Genomic DNA, 21,754 nt, shown 5'->3' on the forward strand with positions numbered 1-21,754 from the left:
CAGGTGTCCTGTCATTTTTTCAAGGGGTCATGTTACAAACTCACATGCAAACAGCTCTAAAGGAGCAAGGAGGTTACCACCCCTTGCATAGCACATTCCTTGCACTTGAGAAACAAGTCACTAATCACAGGGTATGTCGTATCAACATGAACAATTATGCAAATAAACTTTTAAGCAGTAGGTGGCACTAGGAAACTGTTATCCTTTCTTTACTGTAGCTCATATGGGAGGGAGGAACACAGCGGAAGCCAGTAGATCCTGCAAGCACTAGCACCAACATTGTGTCAAGCTGGTTGCTTTTCCCAGCCAGGCCCCTGTTGTGGACATGTGGCAGCAAATCCTACAGAGTGTCCGGTGAGTGCTCAAAAGAGGTGGCAGGTTCTGGAAGCTTGTGGGGCTGGATAGGTTTCAGGCAGGCCAGAACTGGTGCAGAGAAGAAAGGGTGAACTAGCGTCAGGTTGTTATTGTTATGTGCCTTCAAGTCATTTCTGACTTATGGTGACTCTAAGGCAAACCTATTAAGAGGTTTTCTTGGCACGTTTCTTCAGAGGGGGCTTGCCATTGCCATCCAGTGAGGCTGAGAGACTGAGACTTGCCCATGGGTAGCCAGTGGGTATCCATAGCTGAGCAGGGATTCAAACCCTGCTCTCTCCAGAGTTCTAGTCCAACACTCAGCTTCCTACATCATGCTGGCTTCTTGGTAGAAAGTCTAAAAAAACCTTAGGGAGGCCAGTTCTCTTGCCTGTGAACAAGAATGGGAGATGTATACCTGATCAAGCTCTTTTATCCCAGCACCATCATATAATCAAAGCTATGTGGATTAGAATTCCTTCTCCCTGCATAAATACCCAAAGAGGTGAGGTGTGTGTATACATACACACATTGCTGAAATATTTTATGCATTGAGAGGAAAGCAAGGAACTGAGAGGAACCTAAAGAACTTAGGTAATTTTGAATATGCATCCAGACGTTGACTGGAAGAACCCCAATACTTTATTTGCTGCAGAAGTGCTGAAAAGGTGAAATCTGAGGGAAGCCGTCAAGGTGTGATCCTTCTTGAAGAAGACTAAGGCCTGTTACAGACAGGCCAAAATAAAGCTGCTTCGAGTCACTTTGGAGGTATGATATTTCAATGATGCATGAGTCCTAAGAGTCCAAAAGCCACACCAAAGCTGCACTCCAGTCCTCCAAAGTGACTCAAAGCAGCTTTATTTTGGCCTGTCTGTAACAGGCCTAAGATCCTTCAAACTGCTTTGTGCTGAATCAATGTAGAATTTTCCATGATAAGGCCTTTCAGGAAATCCTCTGCAGACTGAAATGCACTGCTTGGTATTTGATTGCCTGTTACAGGAATTGCTCAGCCTAGAGTAGAAAACACTGATTGGAAAAGTTATATTTTTGGACTGCCATGCTAGCCAGTGATTCTGGGAGTTTTTGTACAAAAAAGTTTTTTTTTCCCCAAACTCCAGTGTAGAGAGCTGGAAAACAAATTTAAATTCTTTGTCCTCAGAACTCTAGCTGTTCTTTACTAGACTCTATTAGACTATAGGCTTATCTCGCAAGATCTGCAAGGCTACTTTCCTCTTAAAAGTAGCATTAGACTTGCCCAAGGTCACCCAGTGGTTTTCCATGGTTGTGGTCACCATTTGCAGTCTGGGGAATAGCAAAACTAGGCTACCTTACAGGATTGTTGTAAATAGTGCAAGTTGACCAATTTAAGGGAAGCTCTTTGAGTATTTAAAAAACACGGTGCAAATACTTTTAATTGTTATTATCCCATTCCCTCTATCACACTTGGAGTGGAAATTAAATTCATTCTACTCTGCTAGCTTTTAACTGCTGCCTAGCCTGGGCCAAAGGGCATCTTTTCAGCTATTGTGTGCAGAAGGGAAATATGCAATTCCCAGATCAATGTCCACAGAACATGCAGAAAAGAATGGTAATAAAGGTTGGAAGAGGATTGTACGGTATATTGCCTCTCTGGTTCACATAGACCAGCCCAGTTAAATCTTTTTGCCAGCTTCCAAGAAGGGATTTGAGAGGCATAAACTCACAGCTACAAAATAGCCCAAGATGGCTTGAGTCAAGTTCAGAATGCAGATTCATCAAATTAGGCAGTCTTCTTTGAGGGAGGGGAAGGAGGAGGTTGGTATTTTCACCCTGCTTTTGAGCAGAGAAGGGCTTCCAGAGCAGCATGCAAAAATTAATAAGAAGACATCCCTTTCATTTGGGCTTATAAAATATAAGGCAAGATGTAAAAATGGAAAGAGCATGGGAGTGAGGAGAAAAAATGAGTTCTTAAATTCTCTTAAGTTTTTATTCTGGTGGAAAGGTGAAACAAACTCCCTGCAACTACCCCATCTCTTTTGTTTAAATGGGGTGAAGGTTATCATCATATTGCTATGGTCATCCTGTTACCTGAAAGGAAAGGGTCATAGTCCTTTGGCAGATATGTTACCAATGGCTCTCCTCTCCTTTCTACCAGGATTCTTTCAAATGATGCAGTAATTTAAACAAAAAGTCTATTTGCATTTCACACTGTTTCATGACACATAAGGAAGGGCATATCACATTACCCTTCCTGAACTTGTTGTCCTCTAGATGTGTTGGACTGCAATTTCCATCATTCCTAACCACCAGAGTAGGTAGTGTAGGTGTAATTCCTGCCCTCTGCTACAACCATTGGTGGCACAAGGGAAGGCATGTGTGCGCCTTTGACAAGCAACCAAGCTCCCATTCCCACCACTATGTTTATTAAAGATACATTGTTTCTCATATAAATTATAACTAAATCATTAACTAGAGCTCAGAAGTGTGCTTAACTGAAAGGCATATCATATTTCACCAGGACTTCCTTCAGAGAAAATATGTTCAGGTGGTGGCATGCAAAATATGTGAAGTGCTTTTTCCTTTGAAAGTCAGTGTGCTATGAGTGCTATTGCAAAATGAGGTAAGACAGGTAGTCAATAGTGGTCAGAAAGATTTTTATCCATAGAGGCACTCTACTTATGAAAACAGTTTCCTCAGACAAATTTGTTTGGCACCATTTTTATGGTCTTTTTGTTATTTATTTTTTTTAATTCAACCTGGCCTTTTAAATGTGTCCCTTATAAATTGAGGTTCTAATGGTATTTTAGTCTGAATGGGTTTTATTTTAATGTTGCATTTCTTTCACAAGCTACCTGTACACACACAAAATGCCAAATGATACTCTGTCCCATCTCAGCCTCCACCCCAAAATTTTAGGTGCCAGCCAAATTTTAGCATTTAAAGCCAAAAATCTGATAAGCACCTCCCTTTTTGGCAGTAAAAATACAACTAATTAACTAACAATTTGTTCCGTGATGTTCAAAATCAGCAATCAAGAGGCAACCATCTCACTCCACTGTAGGGTAAAATCTGTCCTGAATCTAAATTATATGCTCTTGAATGTATTGTTACCTTAAATTACCTGTCCATTCAGAATGCATTTTATTCCATTTGTTATTTTGTTAAATCCGGAGAGTTGTTTTCAAAGAAACTCTTGAGGGAACTGCAAGTCCTCACCATTGTGCTGTGCTGCACATACAATTTCCCTTCAGTCTCAATCTCACAATGTCTTCAATGTTTATTTCAGGTCTTATGACTTGCCCCAAAGAAATGTGATTGCGGCTTCTTGTGCTCTAGGAGGTGGGAGCCTCCTCGTTTTTTTGGCTTCTGTCTAGGCACAGGACAAGGACCATAGAAATGGGAGATGGATGGTGGGGCTCAGGCGAGAAGCCATCGAGGGACAAAGAAAATGAAAGTATTAGACCTTTCCAAGTGAAAACATCTGAGAAAGAAATCCAGGTACCAGTGTGATGCAAAGAACTGAACAAGAGGAATTCATAAGACTTACATGGATAGCACACTAGTACTAAACTTTATAATTTATCTCACACTCTCTTATTTATAATTGATTTGTTTAACCTGATAAGTCATATATACACTGCACGTTCCTTTTAGGGGGGGGAAAAGGTAGAGAGATATATGATCATAGGCCACATAGTCCTAGCAAAGCTGAGATTTAAAACTCTTATTATTAATTTATGTTTCTATTTGCTGGACACCCCCACTCACAGTTAATTAAAGTGCGCAACAAACAATCCACTTTGGAAGCTGAACAGGAAATCTTTCAAAGAACTACTTCCCAGAGTTACCAGAATGACAATCAGAAAGGCTCATCTACCTTTAATGGTTGTATCAAAAAGGAAATTTCAGCAGTCACTGCTTGTTACCTAGTTGCATCACAGGCAATACATGTGTTGCCCAAAATGCTAGGATCATGGGAGGGAACACACAATTGTATTCAATGGAAGAATTGATTTAGCTTGATAGGAAGCAGCCAGAGGGTTTAGGGCAACTCTAAAGCCAGGACACAATCCTATGTATAACGGTTCCAAATCTAGAACTCCAGAAGCAGGTTCCAAATTACTTTAGTTTATTGGTTAATGGTGGAATCAACCCGCACATAAAACATTCTCACATGCACACAAGAACTAAGATATAAAAGGTGGTAGTGGACAGCGAATTAAAGAATTGCAGTGGGCGATACTTTACCAGTTCCAGAAGCGAGGCTCCAAACTGGGGGAATGTTAAGGAAAAAGCAACATGGGTTATACAGTAAATGAAATAAAACATGTATGTGAGAGTCAGGGTGACTCAGCAGAAGCCAACTGGGAACCACACAGGTGTAAATGGTAATACAATTAACAAGTCCTGAACTGCCAAGGACAGAAATGTAAAGTGGATAATTGGACACACCTGACAATTGTTAAGTGGTCAAGGCTGAGATGATGAAATCATTAATTGTAGGATGAACCAAGAGAACCAATGAGAATGATGTACACGCCTACTGGGTGGAAACAGACAACAGTGGGTGGTACCATGCATTGACTATAATAATGACTATGCATCCCAATGTATTTTGTGGGTTGTAGAGTGGGTAGTAGTAGTGGATAGTGAGGAGTAGAGTATTGTTGTGTTGGATAGTTTTGGAGCTGTATATAGTAGAATAAAGTAGATCTTTTATATAAGACTACTGAGTTGTCTGGTGTCTTGGGTGAAGCTACAAGAACCAGCTGGATCCTGAAGAAGGGTGAAGACTTCTGTGGAAGCAAGAGTGAGAAGGCTTGGAGAGTTTGTCAGGGTCTTCAGCCTATTCTCTGTAACTCTTGCTAAGCTATAACCACTGGCCAAAACTGGTCAGCGCGGTGCACAACCAGGTGGTGAGTTCAAGCCAGAGGTGAAGAGCTACAACTCCCATCATTCCTGACAGGGAAGACTGAAAATCAAATGGGGCTCAGTACTCAGCTTTGTGGTGCAACCAGTAGTACTGAGGGGTCAAGCTTGAATCCCACAAAGTATCTACCTGATTCCAACTGGACAAAATTAGAAATGTCCAAGTAGGCCTATTTATAGGGTGAAATGTGTCCTGAGGTGGTTCCTCAGGAGTTTGAGTATATTTTCCAGGAGGAGGAATGGCCAGAGATATGTGGAAATGGCAGGACAATCAATGCAAATGTTTTACACAAAGGTGTCATTTCCAGAGGGAAGTGCCCTTTGATTCCTCTTTTTCTGGCAAGTACCCAGTACATCAACTCCATATCACTCCTATGTGAAGGGATTATGCAGATTCCCATCTTAATTTATCTATTTTGGCTATGTGCCTTGGCTTTTCCCAGGCTGAATCAGAAAAAGTTACAGACTCCCTTTCCATTTTTTCACTCTGGCACACAGATTTGGCACTATGGTGTGCAAACAAGAATCAAGGAACACGAGAGACACAGCAGACTGGGACAGCCAGAAAAGTCAGCAGAACATGCCACAAACCATCCTGGGCATAAAATACTGTTTGAAAACATTGACGTTCTGGACCATGCCAACCACTACCATGTCAGGATGGCACAGAGAAGCCATTGAAATCCACAAACATCTGAATAATTTAAACTGGAAAGAAGAAACCCTTAAAGTGAACAAAATTTGGCTACCAGTCTTGAAGAATAGCAAAATGAGGACTTAGCAAATGCAAATGGAAAACCACTCAGAGTCAGGGACTTTCCCAACAGATAATGATCACCAATTAGCAGACACCCTGAGGCCTGCCATCAGCAACAGAACAATACACATGCAAATCACTCCTGCATTCCCAGGCTCACACAGTATATATACATACCAACTTTTTCCAGGCAAGCATTCTCTGAAGATGCCAGCCACAGATGCTGGCGAAACAGCAGGAAGAAACTCTTCTAGAACATGGCCACATAGCCCAAAAAACCCACAAAAACTATGGATGCCAGCCATTAAAGCCTTTGACTTCACGTGTCCTACATTATTTTTTGAATGTCTAATGTTTTGTAGTGCCTTGTCCTCCTTTGTGGTTAGGACAATAACGGGTCACCTTGTCCAGAAGGACTTTAAAATCAAGATTTAAATAAATAAGATGGGTCAGAATTAGCAACAAGAAGAAGACATGATGCTCATTTCAGCTTTCAACTTAGCTAGCTAAAGTTAGGCAAGAGAGAGGAGGTCAAGGATCACTCTCTCAGCTCCAGGCCACCACACATTTCCAGCTTTGCGCTGTTTGCACTCCTCATTGGCACACAACACAAAACACACACACACCATTCTTCCACATGCCACATGAAGGAGGGTGGGGAGCTGGCACAAGAGAGCAACTGCCTTTTAGAGGCAACAGTTTCTATCTGTTGTGCTTCGTCTTTGGAGAGCCATGAGGCATGAAGTGTCTGGCCTTCTAGGCATGTTCTCACTCGCTGCCTCACACAACAAACAAAATTAGACATTCTCATGTTATCCCTGTTGTTTCTTGAAATGGCATTTAAGGCAGGGTCACCAGATATTGTCCTAACCACAGAGAAAGACAAAGCACCACAAAATGGCGGGCATTCCAGAACAAGGTAGGGCTAAAAAAAACACTTAATACTTCTCAAGAGATGTTCTGAGCACAATTGGGGGGGGGGGACCATGCAGAACAACTTGAGCCCAGAGGAGGAAAGGGGATACATGTAACAAATAAAAAAACAAAATTGAATGTTTTTTTTCTAAATGGTGTTGACATAATAAGGGCAATTGCCTTGTCAGCAATGGCCCAGATTTCTTAAATTCTGATTGTCTCAGCAGCTGTTGCCTGTTATTTGATATGTAGCATTAGGTCACAGAACTTTTTGAAATGTGTCAAGTCTGCATTTTCAATTCGTCACTGTACAAAAACAATAATTTTGACTAAATTAAAAGCAGGTTTCTCTCAATTTGTGAAAGGACAGGTCCCCAGTCCAAGCAAAAGCCCATATGGGAAAGCTAAGACATGTTGATGGCTGAGGTAGGACTACAAATGGCATTCCATACTTCTCCAATTCAAGGTGTGTACTATCCCAAGCCAATTACATTATTTTGGCACAAGAGGAAGAAAATCCCACAGGGGCCCCTCCCCATCCCTGGCAGTATAAATGAAATAACAAATAAATTAAATAATTAACAATGAGCTCCCTTTTATAAAACCCTGTTAAATAAATAAATAAATAAATATTTTATTTATAGCCTGCTTTTCTGTATAAAACAATCAAAGCAGCTTAATTGTTAAAACCATCCAGTATATGTATATGTGTGTGTGTGTGTGTGTGTGTGTGTGTATATATATATATATAATCTCAATATCCCCCCCCCACAAAAAAAAGAATTAAACATGTTACAGCTAAAATTCATTTTTAAAATAAACTAGTAATAACAAAATAAACGATGGGCAGAGTGGTAGCATAATACATAATATAAGGGAGTATTGGGTTTTTTGGCTAAGGGTTCCTATTCAGGAAAGGCCTGCCGGAAGAGATCTGTCTTGACAGCTTTTTTAAAGCTGTTTAAGCTAGTGATTTGATGGATCTCCTCCAGCAGGCCGTTCCACAGTCTGGGAGCAGTTGCAGTTAATCTGGTCTTTTTCGGCTGCAATAAATTCCTCCCAGAGGACCTGAGAGTGCAGTGTGGATTATATGGAAGTAGGCGATCCCTTAAATAGGTTGGACTCAAGCCATGTAGGGCTTTAAAGGTGATAACCAACACCTTGTACTGCAACCGGAAACCAATAAGCAGCCAGTGGAGTGATTTCAAAATAGATGTTACATGTTCACTCCTAGTTTTTCCGATGACCAACCTGGCCACCATATTTTGTACTAATTGTAGTTTGTGGACTAAACAAGCCCCATGTAGAGCGCATTGCAGAAGTTGAGTCATGAAGTTACCGGTACATGTACTAGTTTCCAGGTCCCTTGGTTTCAAGAAAGGGCGTAGCTGGCGTATCAGCCGAAGGTGATAGCAGGCACTCCTGACCATTGCATTTATCTGATTTATCATCTAAAGCGACAGATCTAGGAGCACACCCAAGCTGCTAACACAGTCCTTTGACCCCATCCAGGACTGGATGCATGACCCCATCCAGGACTGGAGGTTGCAACCCTCCATATATGCTATGATAACTGCATATCCTACCTAGTGATAAGATCAGCCCCATTTACATACATTACCTAAGACATCGAAAGAACATACCTTGCATACATAGTCCTACACACATTCTGGACATTACTAAGATAAAATGTATGGTGTAGCAATTGATTCCCTACATTTTAAGGAGCTATTAGTGGTTTTGCTCCACAAATATCCATTACATTATCACCCATTACAAATATCCTCTCCCTTCTCTTTCTCTCTAGGATTTGTATCAGCGTCTTGATCAGGCACGCTATACACCACCGTTGGATGGGGCTGCCTTCAACTATGGTTTCAACTCTAACTATCTTCAGAGAGTAGTCTCATACTGGAGGAATCAGTTTGACTGGGAGAAGCAAGTTAACATCCTCAACCAGTACCCACATTATAAAACGACCATTGAAGGTGAATGATTCCACACTGAGCTATAAAACTCTCATGTCTTGGGGCTAACCTTTTCAAGTCAGCCTCTCTCCCTATTTCCAGACTGAGCTTCCTTTACAACAGCTATCACTCTAATATATCTTTTGGATTTCTGACAGGGATTGAAATTCATTTTATCCATGTGAAACCAATTCACATCCCAAATGGTCAGACTCCTAGGCCTTTGCTGATGGTACATGGTTGGCCTGGCTCCTTCTATGAATTCTATAAGATCATCCCACTGCTTACTAATCCTAGCAGTGATCTGGTGTTTGAGGTTATCTGCCCATCCATCCCAGGCTATGGCTTCTCTGAGGCACCACACAAGCAGGGCAAGTAACTGAACAACCTTCCTCAAACTTTTCCAGATAATATAAGTTTTAACTAAATGTTATAAGAGATATCTTTAATGAGACATTTCTCCCAACTGGCAGGCTTTAATACAGTAGCTGCTGCTCGAATCTTTCACAAGTTGATGTACAGACTGGGATTCCAAGAATATTACATACAAGGTGGAGACTGGGGCTCTGCGATCACCACAAACATGGCCCAGATGCTGCCCAAGTGAGTGGCAAAAAGCGGTATCTTACTGACTCTCAAGTTCAATCTCAAATTCCCCATTATTCAACAAATCAAAGTATCTGTCCACATTATGAAGCCAAGTTTATAATGTATAGATAATCTCCTTTCATAAAGCTCAGTAGATATTTGTTGGGATTGTATTCTGCAAGCAGCTCTCTGCTATATAGTGGGTCCTTTGTATCCTTTGGGGTTTGGTTCCAGCATCCCACATGGTACCAAAATCCATGGATATTCATTCCATTATATACAAAGGCATCATAAAATGGTGTTTCTTATATAAAATAGCAAAATCAATGCTTGCTTTTTGGAATTTATATTTTTTTAATACTTTCAAACCATGGATAGTTGAATACGTGGATATGGAGGGTCAACTGTACCAAGATTAACGTAGAGGCCATCTTTGACTCCACCTCAACATTAGGAAGAACTTCCTGACAGTAAGGGCAGTTCGACAGTGGAACACACTCCTTCAGAGTGTAGTGGAGTCTCCTTCCTTAGAGGTCTTTAATCAGAGGCTAGATGGCCATCTGACAGGGATGCGTTGATTGACAGTTCCTGGATGGCCCTTGTGGTCTATTCCAACTCTATGATTCTATGATACATTGTTCTACTTCAGTGTGTTAATTTTGGGGGGGGAAATCACTCAGCATGCCTTTTTTCCCTTGTTTCCAGATCTGTGAAGGGGCTTCATCTGAACATGTTCTTCCAAACTAAACTTGGTTTGTGTGATTTAATGTCTTTAATGCTGGGAGCCTATGTCCCATGGTTAGTGGGGTTCACCAGAGAAGACTCACGCCGTTTATTCCCATATTTTGAGAAGAATGTGTATTATCTCTTGCGCGAGAGTGGCTACATGCATATACAAGCCACCAAACCGGACACAGCAGGTTTGTGAACCAAATCCCTTGCAGCACAACAGGATAATTCTGTGCCTGCATTTAGAAATCAAATATACTGCTGATATCAGTACTGAAATGAAGACAACAATTGTAACAAACCACCCAACCAAGGTTGAAGGAGATAAAAGTAATGCATGAAACCTTTTCTAAATAGGCAAGTAGATCTTATGAATCCAAACAATGGTCTCAGTGGGCTATGTAAATCAGTGTAAAGTTATAGGTACAAATAGTTCTACGCACAGCTCATACCACAATTCAGAAAGCTAAAATTTCAAAACACATGCATCATGAATGAAGGATGGCATCTTTATAACTTATCAGCTAACTTTTTTAAAAATCAAATTAAAATTTACCCTAAAATATATGGGTAAATTTTGAATATAAAAATTTACAATACTGGAGATGGCAAGCATCAGAGAGAGAGAGAGAGAGAGAGAGAGAGGGACTGTCTGCTGTTGCACATAAGAAAATGAAAAAGAAATTATGCTTTGGGATCACCCAAGGGGATTAATTGGGATTAGTATTTTTTAAAACTGTTCCTGAATTATCTGGAGTAAGGGGTGGACAGTGGAATTTTATCCATGTTTGGAGACTGAATTACATAATTATTTATTTGATAAGATTTTTAAAAAGGATTGTGAAGAGATCCAAAAGGATCTATCCAGATTGGGCAAACATACTTCCAGGTAAGAGTAAAGTGATGCACTTTGTAGCACAACCATCCTGACTTCACATGTGTGGACTTAGTAGGCAGTGATTGAAAAGATAATTGACCTTGTGGTTCTGGAAGATAGCCCAATGAAGATGCTACCTCAATGTGTGGCAGCTGTGAAAAGGGGGGATTTTCTGCTTGGGATCATTAGGAAAGCGACTTTTAAACCCCTGCTGAATTTGTGGTTTGATGACATCTGAAATAATACAGTTCTGGTTGACACCTCTCAAGAGAGATGTTGGAGAGATGCAAAATGGAGCAACTAATATGTCTATAGGGCTGAAGCAGTTCTCATCTGAGGACGCATTACAACATTTGAGTGGCTTTTTCAGTTTGGGAGAAAAGGCACTCTAATGCTTGGAAGGGGAAACATGATAGAGATGTATAAAACTGAAAACTGGATAAAGAATGGAGCTCCTTCCTAGGATATTAGTCATCTAACAGAAATGAATGGTGAGATTTAGGACAGCAGTACTATTGAATTGCTTCCACATGGTTAGGCAATGACCATCAATGTTGCAAAGATTTAAAAGTGGATGAGGCAAGATAAAGCTATCAATGGCTGTAAATTGATAACTAGATATTATCTCCTGAATCAGAGTCCTCATTCCTCTGAATACCAGCTCTTCGAAAATAGGAGAGGAATTTTGCTTTGCAGTTAGCAATTTAAAATACATGTGATTAACCAAGTATTCTTCAATTAGGAGATCGTCCTACAAATCTGAAATGGCACCATTTGTGTTCTAATCACTGCATTAAGTATTACATAGAGAGAAAAGTTTTGTGTTCTAATCACTGCATTAAGTATTCCATGGAGAGAAAAGTGAGTGTATGGGCACAGACTGATGGGCACCATAGATGTCTGTCACAATCCATGCAACAGTAGTTTTCCTAGATTTTTTTCTCCAGCTCACTGGATACTTGCAAGAATAATTGCAACTGAAGTTATCCAGGATAGGAGTAATACACAGTTGTCTGAAATTCAAAGCCCTAACTCTTCCTCAGAACTACAAGCAACTCTCCTTGAGGTTCCAGATTATAGCCTGAGGCAGGATAGATCAGACTGTTCTGAAAATTAATGAGCTACTTTTCTAACCTAGGATGTGGATTGAATAACTGCCCCGTTGGACTTGCTGCATACATCCTAGAAAAGTTCTCCACATGGACAGATAACAAATTTACAAACTTGGATGACGGAGGTTTGGAAAGGTAGGGACACTGTAAACACCATCTTAAAACTGGAGCAGGGCACCTAATGAGTTTTCAGTACTTTGATCAACTGTTGCTGCTGCTGCATTACTTAACTAGCACCCTTGTCCTCAAAGGCTGTGTCCTGCACTTAGGGGCGGCCTGCAGCCGCCTCCATCTTTGAAAGATGAGGGCTGTGGCAATTGCACGCCGCAGCCCTAATCTAGCCTTTCCAGGGCACAAAAAGGAGCTGCAAAAAGCAGCTTTTTTTTGCACCCTGGAAATAATAATAATAATAATAATAATAATAATAATAATAATATCCCGCCTCTCCCTGTATTGGATCAAGGTAACAACAAACAAAAACAGTAAAATCAAACATAACTATCAATAGATAAAAGCATAACAGGACATATTAGATCCTAGTTCCCTAATCTCCCTCCCGTAGTGCCAGCGCAGCGGCTTTACGATGCTCCTTTGACGCCGTCATGTGAATGCAGTGCCAGAGGAGCACCATGACACCACATAGTGCAGCAAGCACCACTACGCCCCCCTGGGAGCAGAGTCAGGACATGTGTTATGTGGATGCCACACCACAACTCCACCCCCAGGCCTGCTCCAATTTCTGTGAGCAGGCTATATTGCATCCAAGTGCCAAAGCTCAGTAAGCCTTTTTTCCCCCCAGGAAATATTCTCTGGATGATCTTTTGACCAATATTATGATTTACTGGGTGACATCCACCATTGTGCCATCAATGCGCTTTTACAAGGAGAATTTTTCCAAGAATCCAAGCACTACTCCCAGTGGCAGGTAAGGAAAAAGCACCAGAAACTGCTACATGATAAACTGTTTCTTTTCAAGATAATCTACATACTATCTTAAATGTTATTATATCTGTACCTAGCCAGCCCCTGCTATTGGGACTGACCCAAGTCGTGTTGCTGCCTAAGGGCAAGATGACATTCCCTCTCTATTCTACATACATTTTTTAGACTAGCAGCTAATGGGGTGACATCAAACACTGCACCATGAAGTACTTTTATCACAATACAAGTAAAAAAGCTCCTCCACAACTGTTGGAATATTTGTCAGAATATTACAAAGCAAGTCAAAATCCCATATATTAAACCCTCTGTATGAGTTTAAAAGGCGCTCACTGAATTTCAAATACTGCAAACCATTTAGAAACCCGAGGATTTGTTCCATGACAGTGTTTTTCCCAGTACCTAGAAAGGCACCGAAAACTATAGTCAAGCTTATTATCCCTAGGAAGCCGGAGTGTAGATGTTACTCTCAATTCTTGCTATACAGCTGCATTTTTAAGCATAGACATTCTAACCCATTAGAGAGCCAGTGTGGTGTAGTGGTTTGAGTGTTGGACTATGACTCTGGAGACCAGAGTTCAATTCCCAGCTTGGCCATGAAACCCACTGGGTTATCTGGGGCAAGCCATAGACTCTCAGCCTTAAGAAAAGTCAACAGCAAATCTCCACTGAACAAATCTTACCCCACCCGCAACAAAAAAAACACAATAGGTTTGCTTTAGGCTTGCCAAGTTGGAAATAACTTGACAGCACAGAACAATTCTAGTCCATGTGGATGCCAGTATAACTTAAAACATAATATCTCCAGCTGCTTTATTAGAAAACATGGTACAGTTGGTCTAGTTTGATGTTTGTGCACAAATGGGAAAGAAAAAGTGAAAGTCATGCATATTAATAAAGTTAGACAAAAAGAACATAGCTTTCCAACAGTATTGTGACTTACTGTGGAAAAATGTACAGCAATTTCTCTACTACAGCCAAGTCAGCCCTTGATAAAATGTGGTTTCTTCTGCAACAGGACTGGAGTTTATGTTCCCACTGGTGTTGCTGCCTTCCCTAATGAACTTGGACACAGCCCACGGTCCTGGGTAAAAAGGAAGATGAAGAAACTTGTCACTTACACCTACATGCCACGAGGTGGCCACTTCGCTGCTTTTGAGGAACCAGAGCTCTTGGCTCAGGACATCAAGCAATTTGTCCGGAAAGTGGAACATCTGTGAGGTAACAGCATGGCACAAGCACTGCTAAGAGGGCTGTAATCCAAGCATAGAAAGCCTTTAGACAACTTGTGGTACATAAAACACTGTTATTGCATTACTGCTTGAGCTTTTAATAGTCACTTGTGCTAGTGAGAGAAACTGGCTATTGCAAGCATATAAGATTTTATTTAATTTTTTAAGAGATAGCACTATATACATTAAATCAGTTCTTTTCTTGTAAGAAGATGGTAATTCTTATTGTAATTTACTTCATTTTACAGACCTGTAAAAGGGCAATGACCATTAATATTCCATTGGAGCAGTACATGTACAAAAACACAGATCTTACATAGCACCATTTTATACAAAGTTCTAGAAAGTAAACAAAGATAGCAAACTGTATGTAAATTTGTACACCAGTTTGTTTTTTTTAAAGGTTACATGAATTGGGAGCACAGTGAAAGGGCTGGGCACCACTTAAGAGAACAACTTTATGTAGATAATCAGATATTTCCCCCCTTGAACAAGGACACTAGAATACTGTACATTAATTCAATATCTCCCAAGACCATAACTTGTGTTCACATGGCTGATGCAATATCTTCTGTGCTTTTATATTCTAGAACAAGCATGTTTATTTAGCCTCACCTAGGCATTTAGAGTACAATACAAAATGCCATCAAGTCAAGTAGTATTTAAAACGGTACAAGATTAGAGCCTCTCTTCTGGAATTTGCCAGTTTTGACAGAATAATTCCAAAGACAGTAGTGGCCCGTATTGTTCAAATGGCATATGCCCCAGAACTATTTGTAAACCAGCGTATAGCAAAGTTTGCTTTGTGTCCCATAGGTCTTTGGCTTTTAAGCTAAAAAATGTCCTCCTTTCCCTAAAGCAAGATTTTAGATCACCGGCCATTCATCTACCTTTAATTCACCCCCTGACTTAAATTAATTTCTAATAAAAAAAGTAGTATGGAAAGCCCATTTCCCACAATTAACTGAAATCGCCCTTAACTGGACAATAAAGCCATAAAGTCCCTCGAAGAATGAGCAAGTCTCTCAAAGCACCCTTTTCTCTCGCCCTCCCCTCCAATTCCCCCCACTGAACTTTTCCAGTTGTTAATATCTCTATAGTCAGGCAAAGGCAAATGCTTGCAATAATTTTACTCATAGTTATCAATGTAGCGAAGGGCTCCACTTTGTCACCTCTTATGACACTACTCAAAGGAGTTTTTTCTCACAGGCAGCACCTGTAAATCATCATTGCAATAATTGTGCTTAGGAAGACGTCGGTTTTAGACACTGTAATCCATTCATGGATGGGCATTTTGCAGTTCTGGACTACAGCCATGTCCCTTATAACAGATCCATAGACCATCATCAATAAAGACCTGCAAATAAAATAAGCTTCACCATCCTCTTTAACAACTGAATATTTGTCAACATTTCATTTATCTACCAATGAACACACTTCACTGGAAATGTAATATTTTATAATGAAATTAGTGCTTGTTACATCAAGTATAGTTTGGTAATAAAATCCACAGTACCAGATAGTTAGTGAATCATTAAGGCAATGTTTTGGCCCTTTGAATCAGTTGTCCAAAAGCAATTTTCTATGGGCATAAATAGACCTGCTTCTGACTATCATTCTTCGAAGAGTAACTCTGAAGGCTGCAATGAAGCTGGAACACAGCTGTTAAAGAGTCTGAATTAAGGAAAGTTTGATTACAGTGGATCAAAAAGATGATAACAAATTAGCAATGTCCCTTTGAATTTTTTATGAAGAAAAGTAGCGGAAGCCTTTGACCGTCACTGGAGCTTGAAACCATATATAATCTTCCCAAGTCGAGTTAATTTCCTGATAGGCAGAAAGAGCTGTACTTTTGCTATGGCTGCATAAGTTGACAGTCAGCTTCCTCCCTCGAGTAGGCACTTTGTAATTTAGTTTGGGTCTGAACCAGTCAATACCACAATTGCGGTGCCCTTGAACCATAACAATGATACCCATGGTAGGACCAGTCTGGAGCTCACTGAACACATCTGCCAGGAACAGTGAATGGAAAAGCTTGCGAACACAGGCAGCCGTCTGCAGGCTCTCCTCAGCACCACTTACAGATACCTCTTGCAGGTTGATCTCATAGAGTTCTTTGGGGCTGACAGAAGTACCCCCAAGCAGAATAAGAACCCGGGGGACCAGTGTCAAAGAGAACATGATTTCCAAGTGCTGGAACACTCCTTCAAGATCACTCAGGGCTTGCTGGCACTTTTTGTAGCTGTCTTGATCTTTTAGGTGGACTTTTCTGACCACTTCTTCCTCCTGTACAGTTAAGGGGATTGAAAATTTGTGAATATTTTAAAAAGAGAAAAACATGGCAATAATTAGCCTTATAGCCCTTACTACAGTGATTTTAGAAGTGAAGTGCTTCATATATATTTCCTCAAGATCTACACATGCAAGTGATAACATACAGTATAACCTGGGGGGGGGGGAGACTGTGAGAATCAGTCAGGAACATGGCAACCAAGATCATTACCAAATTAATAAAAATAAGCAAATTATTAAGAAGGAAGTTGTACAGAACCTTCCAGACTTGCCCAGAAATGCACACGTACCCCACAAGATGTAAAGGCTTACATTTTTGTTATACGATTTCTCCCAAAGTCACTCAAGTCTGTTCACAGCAACAAAAATACTGGAGTAACATTGTGTCATCAGTGCACAGGGGGCTTAGCAAACCTTTTTCAGTCTAAGAGCAAAATTGCAAGAAAATTCTAATAGAGATCAGAGCACAGGGCAGAGGCAAAGCAAAGTGTGCAGGGTGCAATGTAAATCTTACCCGTTTGCTCTACAACAATCTACAGAATGATTCAGATATACTGAACTTCATTACAAATGGACAATGCATGCTTACCTGGGAAGCCCCACTGAAGTCAATGGCACTTACTTCCAAATTAACATTCAGTAGTTCAAACGGCTGTATTATGAAATGAAGAAGCAGGACCTATTCCTGCTTCAAACATGTGCTCTTTCCGTTTGTTTGGGTGCACAGATGTCAAAACACACATGGAAAAGCTAACTCATGTGTAATTGTTGTTTTAAAGGACCTTGGACAGAGGCCTGGGAGCCACATCTATCTGCAACCTTGGAGAACTGTTTTTGGTCATAAAAGCCAATACATACTGCCTTATTCTGGACAATTGTTTCTCAATTCAGTGCAGCTCCGTATTTACGAAAGTGGTTAAAGTCACCGCTCATCTGAACTCTGGATAGTCTTGGTCATATTTCAGCATTGCCTCATGTGTGCTTATGCATCATCCAACAGGCTTGGCTGGGTTAAATCACGTTGGTTTAAACTAAATGACTTTTAAAAAAACAAACCACTCCTGTGTTTTGTTTTTAATTAAAGCCTGGTTTTCCAACCCTCTTTCTGAACAACAGTAACTTTTAACAGTTTTTACTGTTCATCTTTAGACCAAAATCCAGTGCCAGCTGCTGCTTCTTCACTTGATTTTATAATGCAAATAATGCATTTCAACTGACATTAAGTTCAGCCAAAACAACATGCTTTAAGAATACTTCTTAAAGACCAATTATTATTTAAGCTTGTGGCCATAACATCTAAACTGCATTTTGCCACTTTATTTTATCTTTAGCCTATTTTCAATGGATAAATGTATCTTCTTTGAATATATTTTGGGCTTTGGAAACCACCACCAAAAATGGAATCACGAACCGGGGGGGGGGGGGGTCACATCCCCACTTTGTGTGCAGTTGTTGTGTGCCAATAATAATAACAATAACACCCCACCCTTTCCCCAAAACTGGGACTCAGAGCGGCTTACAAGATTAAAAACAGTAAGTAGAGAGAGATCTTGTGGCACCTTTGAGATTCACTAAAAGAATGGAATTGGCAGCCTGAGCTTTCCTAGACTTCGGTCTACTTCCTCAGATGCTTTTGGCATTGTTGTTGTTGTTGTTTAGAGAGATCTTGCAGCAACTTGGAGACTAATTGCAATAAGTTGGCAGCCTGAGCTTTCCTAGACTTCAGTCCACTTCCTCCGATGCATTTTAGAGCAAAGGCATCTGAGGAAGTAGGCTCTCAAGGGACGAATGTACTCCATGACCCTTCTATTGCCACCTATCTATGTTTTGTGAACTTATGACAGAATCATAAATCGAGGCTCCAATGGCTCCAGGCCTCTCCCTCTCCCTCTCCCTGCCTACCTCTTGCCCCCGAGGCCTGGGGGCCTGCCTCCCGCAGAAGAAGGCCAGCTGTTCGTAGGGCAGGGGCAGCTGCTGCCTCTGGTAGAGGACGTGCTTGAGGAGCTCGCAGGTGAAGCGGAAGCAGCCCTCCTGGGTCACCGAGCCGGGGAAGACCACCGAGACCGACAAGGCGCCGGGAGCCGGAGGCGCGGGGCCCACCGTCACGGCCACCTCGGGCTCCGGGGCAGGAACGGCGACGCCGCTGAGGCCGGCTGCTGCGGAGAGAAGGAAAGGGAGCGGCCCACGTCACGCCCGGAGCCCAAGACGCCCCCAGAAAGAGCCCCGAACTCCCCTCTGAGGCGAACGAAGCCCTTCAGCCTTACCGTCTTGCGCTGTCTCTTTCGACGACGCCATTTTGGGCTCCTCGGGCGACGCGGTTTGAATGGCCGCCTTCGCAGAGCATCATGGGATCGGCCGGGAGGCGACGTCACTTCCGGAGTCTCCCGGCGCCATCTTTGATCCGGGAAAAGAAACGGCGATCCCTCAGCGAGGCGCTAGATGGCGCGAGAGAGGGAGATTCTCTCTCTCTCTCTCTCTGTGAAAACCAATACAGTACTGTAAATGCACATTTTTGGATGGAGTTTTCTTTTCTTTTTTACACTGCTATTTATTTTAATAATAATAATAATAATAATAATAATAATAATAATAATAATAATAATAATAATAATAATAATAATAATAATAACTTTTATTTATACACCGCCTTTCCAAAAGATCAAGGCAGTTTGCAAAACTACCAAAGCATTTAAATATTTATATCCCACTCTTCAGCCACAAAGGCTCTCACTATGTTTTTGATATTATTATTATTATTATTATTTAGAGAGACCTCGTAGCACCTTTGAGACGAAAAGAAAGAAGTTGGCAGCATGGACTTTCCTAGACTTAAGTCTACTTCCTCAGATGTTTTTTGAATTTAATTTGTTATTTAAGTACAAGTATATATGCTGCCTTTTCTCCAGTAGGAAGCATACTTGGTTTTCCTTCAACCAAGGTGACCAGACTTGGTCCTCCTTTTGCAGGACATGTCCTCCCTTTCTACCATCTGCTTCCAAAATGTCCTCCATTTTTTGAGCAGGGCTAAGCAGCATGCATTTACATTTATAGGCAAGGTTACCAGACTTGGTCTTCCTTTCGCAGGACATGTCCGGCATTTCAACCTTCTGTACAGGAGGGATTCCAAAATGTCCTCCATTTTGAGCATGATTTTATATTTCTATGAGTGTTTCTAGTTTGCATTTATCACAATGTCCTACATTTTACGGAGCTTTGTCCTCCTTTGTAGAGAGGACATCTGATCACCCTGCCTCACTCCACTTGACCCTCACAGCAACAGAGAGTATATCTACACTGTACAAATAATGCAGCTTGACACCACTTTAAGTGCTGTACCTCTGGTCTATGGAATCCTGGGATATGTAGTTTTACAATACACATCACCTCCCCTCAACCAACAGTACATATAACCCCCCCCCCCTTAGCCGCCTCTTCTCCAGGCTAAACATGCCCATACCCAGTCGTTCCTCATAGGACATGGTTTCCAGACCCTTCACCATTTTAGGCTCCCTCCTTTGGACATGCTCCAGTTTCGCAACATCCTTTTTAAATTGTGGTGCCCAGAACTGGACACAGTATTCCAGGTGGGGCCTGACCAACTAAAGCAGAGTAGAGTGGCACTATTACTTCCCGTGATCTAGAGATACTATATTTCTATTGAAGCAGCCTAGGTCTTTTTAGCTGTCCAATAACACTGTTGACTCATGTTCAACTTACAGTCTATTAGGACTTCAAGACCACATGCACTGTTGCCAAGCCAAGTGTCCCCTATCCTATATACTGTATATACTCATGTACAAGTATAGAAATTTAGATCAAAAAACTGACCCAAAAAAACCTGAGTCAACTTAGCCATGGGTCAATGGAAGTACTGTACTTTAACTCTTATTTAAAAGAATGAACCATTCCCTGGTGAAAAGCAAGAGTATAATCTGTCCTGGAAGCACTGAACCCCTCTAGTCTCTCATCCATTCATTTTCAGAGTGAGCACAAAGAGTTATGTCTGCTGGAATTTTGTAGGTTCTTTGGCCTTGTTTTGCCCAGCTTCATACTTTAGATCCTTTGCTATATGTTTTAGCCTTGACTTATCCATGGGTCGTAGTAAAATACATAATTCTGGCCCCAAAACTTGCCCTCAACTTATACATGAAGTCAACTTATAGTTGAGTATATACGGTATGTGCATTTCATTTCTTCTTCTTCTTCTTCCTAAGTGTAGTACCTTGCATTTCTCCCCGTTGAAATTCATTTTGTTCGTTTTGACCCAGCATCTGAGGAAGTGGGCTCAGGTCTAAGAAAACTCATGCTCCCAGCTTACTTCTTCCAGTGAGTTGAGCTCCCCTTGCGTACTACTCTGTTTTCCCAGGCGATGTGCAGGAGGAGCTAAGGTCTTGTTTTTCTTCTTCGCTTAACACCTATATGAGCCGGGCAGGGCACATCCTGTACTCAAGTCACCCCGGCCTGACCTGATGCAATGAGTTTAGTAAACAGAGCAATCCCCTGCAACTGATGCAATGTGCTGCCATCAACAGTAACCTTAGTACTGAGGGAGTGCCTGAAGGAAATATGTGACTATATTTGAAAACAGAGGGAGAGGTGGGAGGAACTCAGTGCTTCTGGCTTGACTGCATTGAGGAATCTGAAGGTGTGCTGCTGCCCTCCTCCATTATAGGTTCAGTTCTTATTGCCTGGGAGTATCTTGTTGAACACAAGGAGACTTAATTCTAGGTATGCATACAATTCATGAAACCCACTGGGTGACCTTGTGCAAGTCACACTCTCTCAGCCTCAGAGGAAGGCCATGGCAAACCTCCTCTGAACCAATCTTGCCAAGAAAGCCCCATAGGGCCCTAAGCCTTAGCATCTCCATTAGTTAGGAATGACCCAAAGCACACAACGAGGACAACAACACAAACCAGACAGTGTGGCATAGAGGTGTGAACATTGGACTAGGACTCTGGAGAGCAGGGTTCGAATTTGACACGGCCATGACAACCCACTGGGTGGCCTTGGGCAGGTCACACTCTCTCAGCCTCAGGGGAAGGGCATGGCAAACCTCCTTGGAATAAATCTTGACAAGAAAACCC

At 41.4% G+C, this 21,754-nt stretch overlaps 2 protein-coding genes across 3 annotated transcripts; one reads left to right on the forward strand and one right to left on the reverse strand.

The window, feature by feature from the left end:
- Nucleotides 1-250: 250 nt before the first annotated feature.
- On the forward strand, nt 251-15,774 carry LOC121934079 (epoxide hydrolase 1-like). The gene is given in 11 exon segments (XM_042474102.1): nt 251-354; nt 3,617-3,686; nt 3,688-3,828; nt 8,739-8,919; nt 9,057-9,269; nt 9,372-9,501; nt 10,192-10,406; nt 12,231-12,339; nt 13,004-13,129; nt 14,162-14,364; nt 15,585-15,774. Coding segments are annotated over 10 exon segments (1,416 nt in total). The 5' UTR covers nt 251-325; the 3' UTR covers nt 14,364; nt 15,585-15,774.
- LOC121934087 (MAD2L1 binding protein) lies at nt 14,514-21,683 on the reverse strand. 2 transcript variants are annotated; one of them, XM_042474117.1, is made up of 4 exons: nt 20,890-21,683; nt 18,932-19,143; nt 18,570-18,823; nt 14,514-16,661 (listed from the first exon to the last, which is right to left on the reverse strand). In XM_042474117.1, the coding sequence occupies exons 2-4, from the start codon at nt 18,960-18,962 to the stop codon at nt 16,122-16,124; spliced, it is 825 nt and encodes a 274-aa protein (XP_042330051.1). In that variant the 5' UTR covers nt 18,963-19,143; nt 20,890-21,683; the 3' UTR covers nt 14,514-16,121. The 2 variants fall into 2 exon arrangements, with proteins under 2 accessions (XP_042330051.1, XP_042330061.1); XM_042474127.1 differs by lacking the exon at nt 20,890-21,683 and having other exon boundaries at nt 18,932-19,185.
- Nucleotides 21,684-21,754: the final 71 nt, after the last annotated feature.

The sequence above is a fragment of the Sceloporus undulatus genome, chromosome 1 (genome assembly GCF_019175285.1).
Source record: "Sceloporus undulatus isolate JIND9_A2432 ecotype Alabama chromosome 1, SceUnd_v1.1, whole genome shotgun sequence".
NCBI lineage: Eukaryota > Metazoa > Chordata > Lepidosauria > Squamata > Phrynosomatidae > Sceloporus > Sceloporus undulatus.

What these genes read in the sequence shown, in the direction of transcription:
- LOC121934087 (XM_042474117.1), bottom strand. Translation starts at nt 18,962, where the DNA reads ATGGCGTCGTCGAAAGAGACAGCGCAAGACG. An exon ending in GAAAGAGACAGCGCAAGACG is followed by an intron (nt 18,824 to 18,931) that starts GTAAGGCTGAAG and finishes TTCTCTCCGCAG; the next exon opens with CAGCCGGCCTCAGCGGCGTC. An exon ending in CCAGGCCTCGGGGGCAAGAG is followed by an intron (nt 16,662 to 18,569) that starts GTAGGCAGGGAG and finishes TTAACTGTACAG; the next exon opens with GAGGAAGAAGTGGTCAGAAA.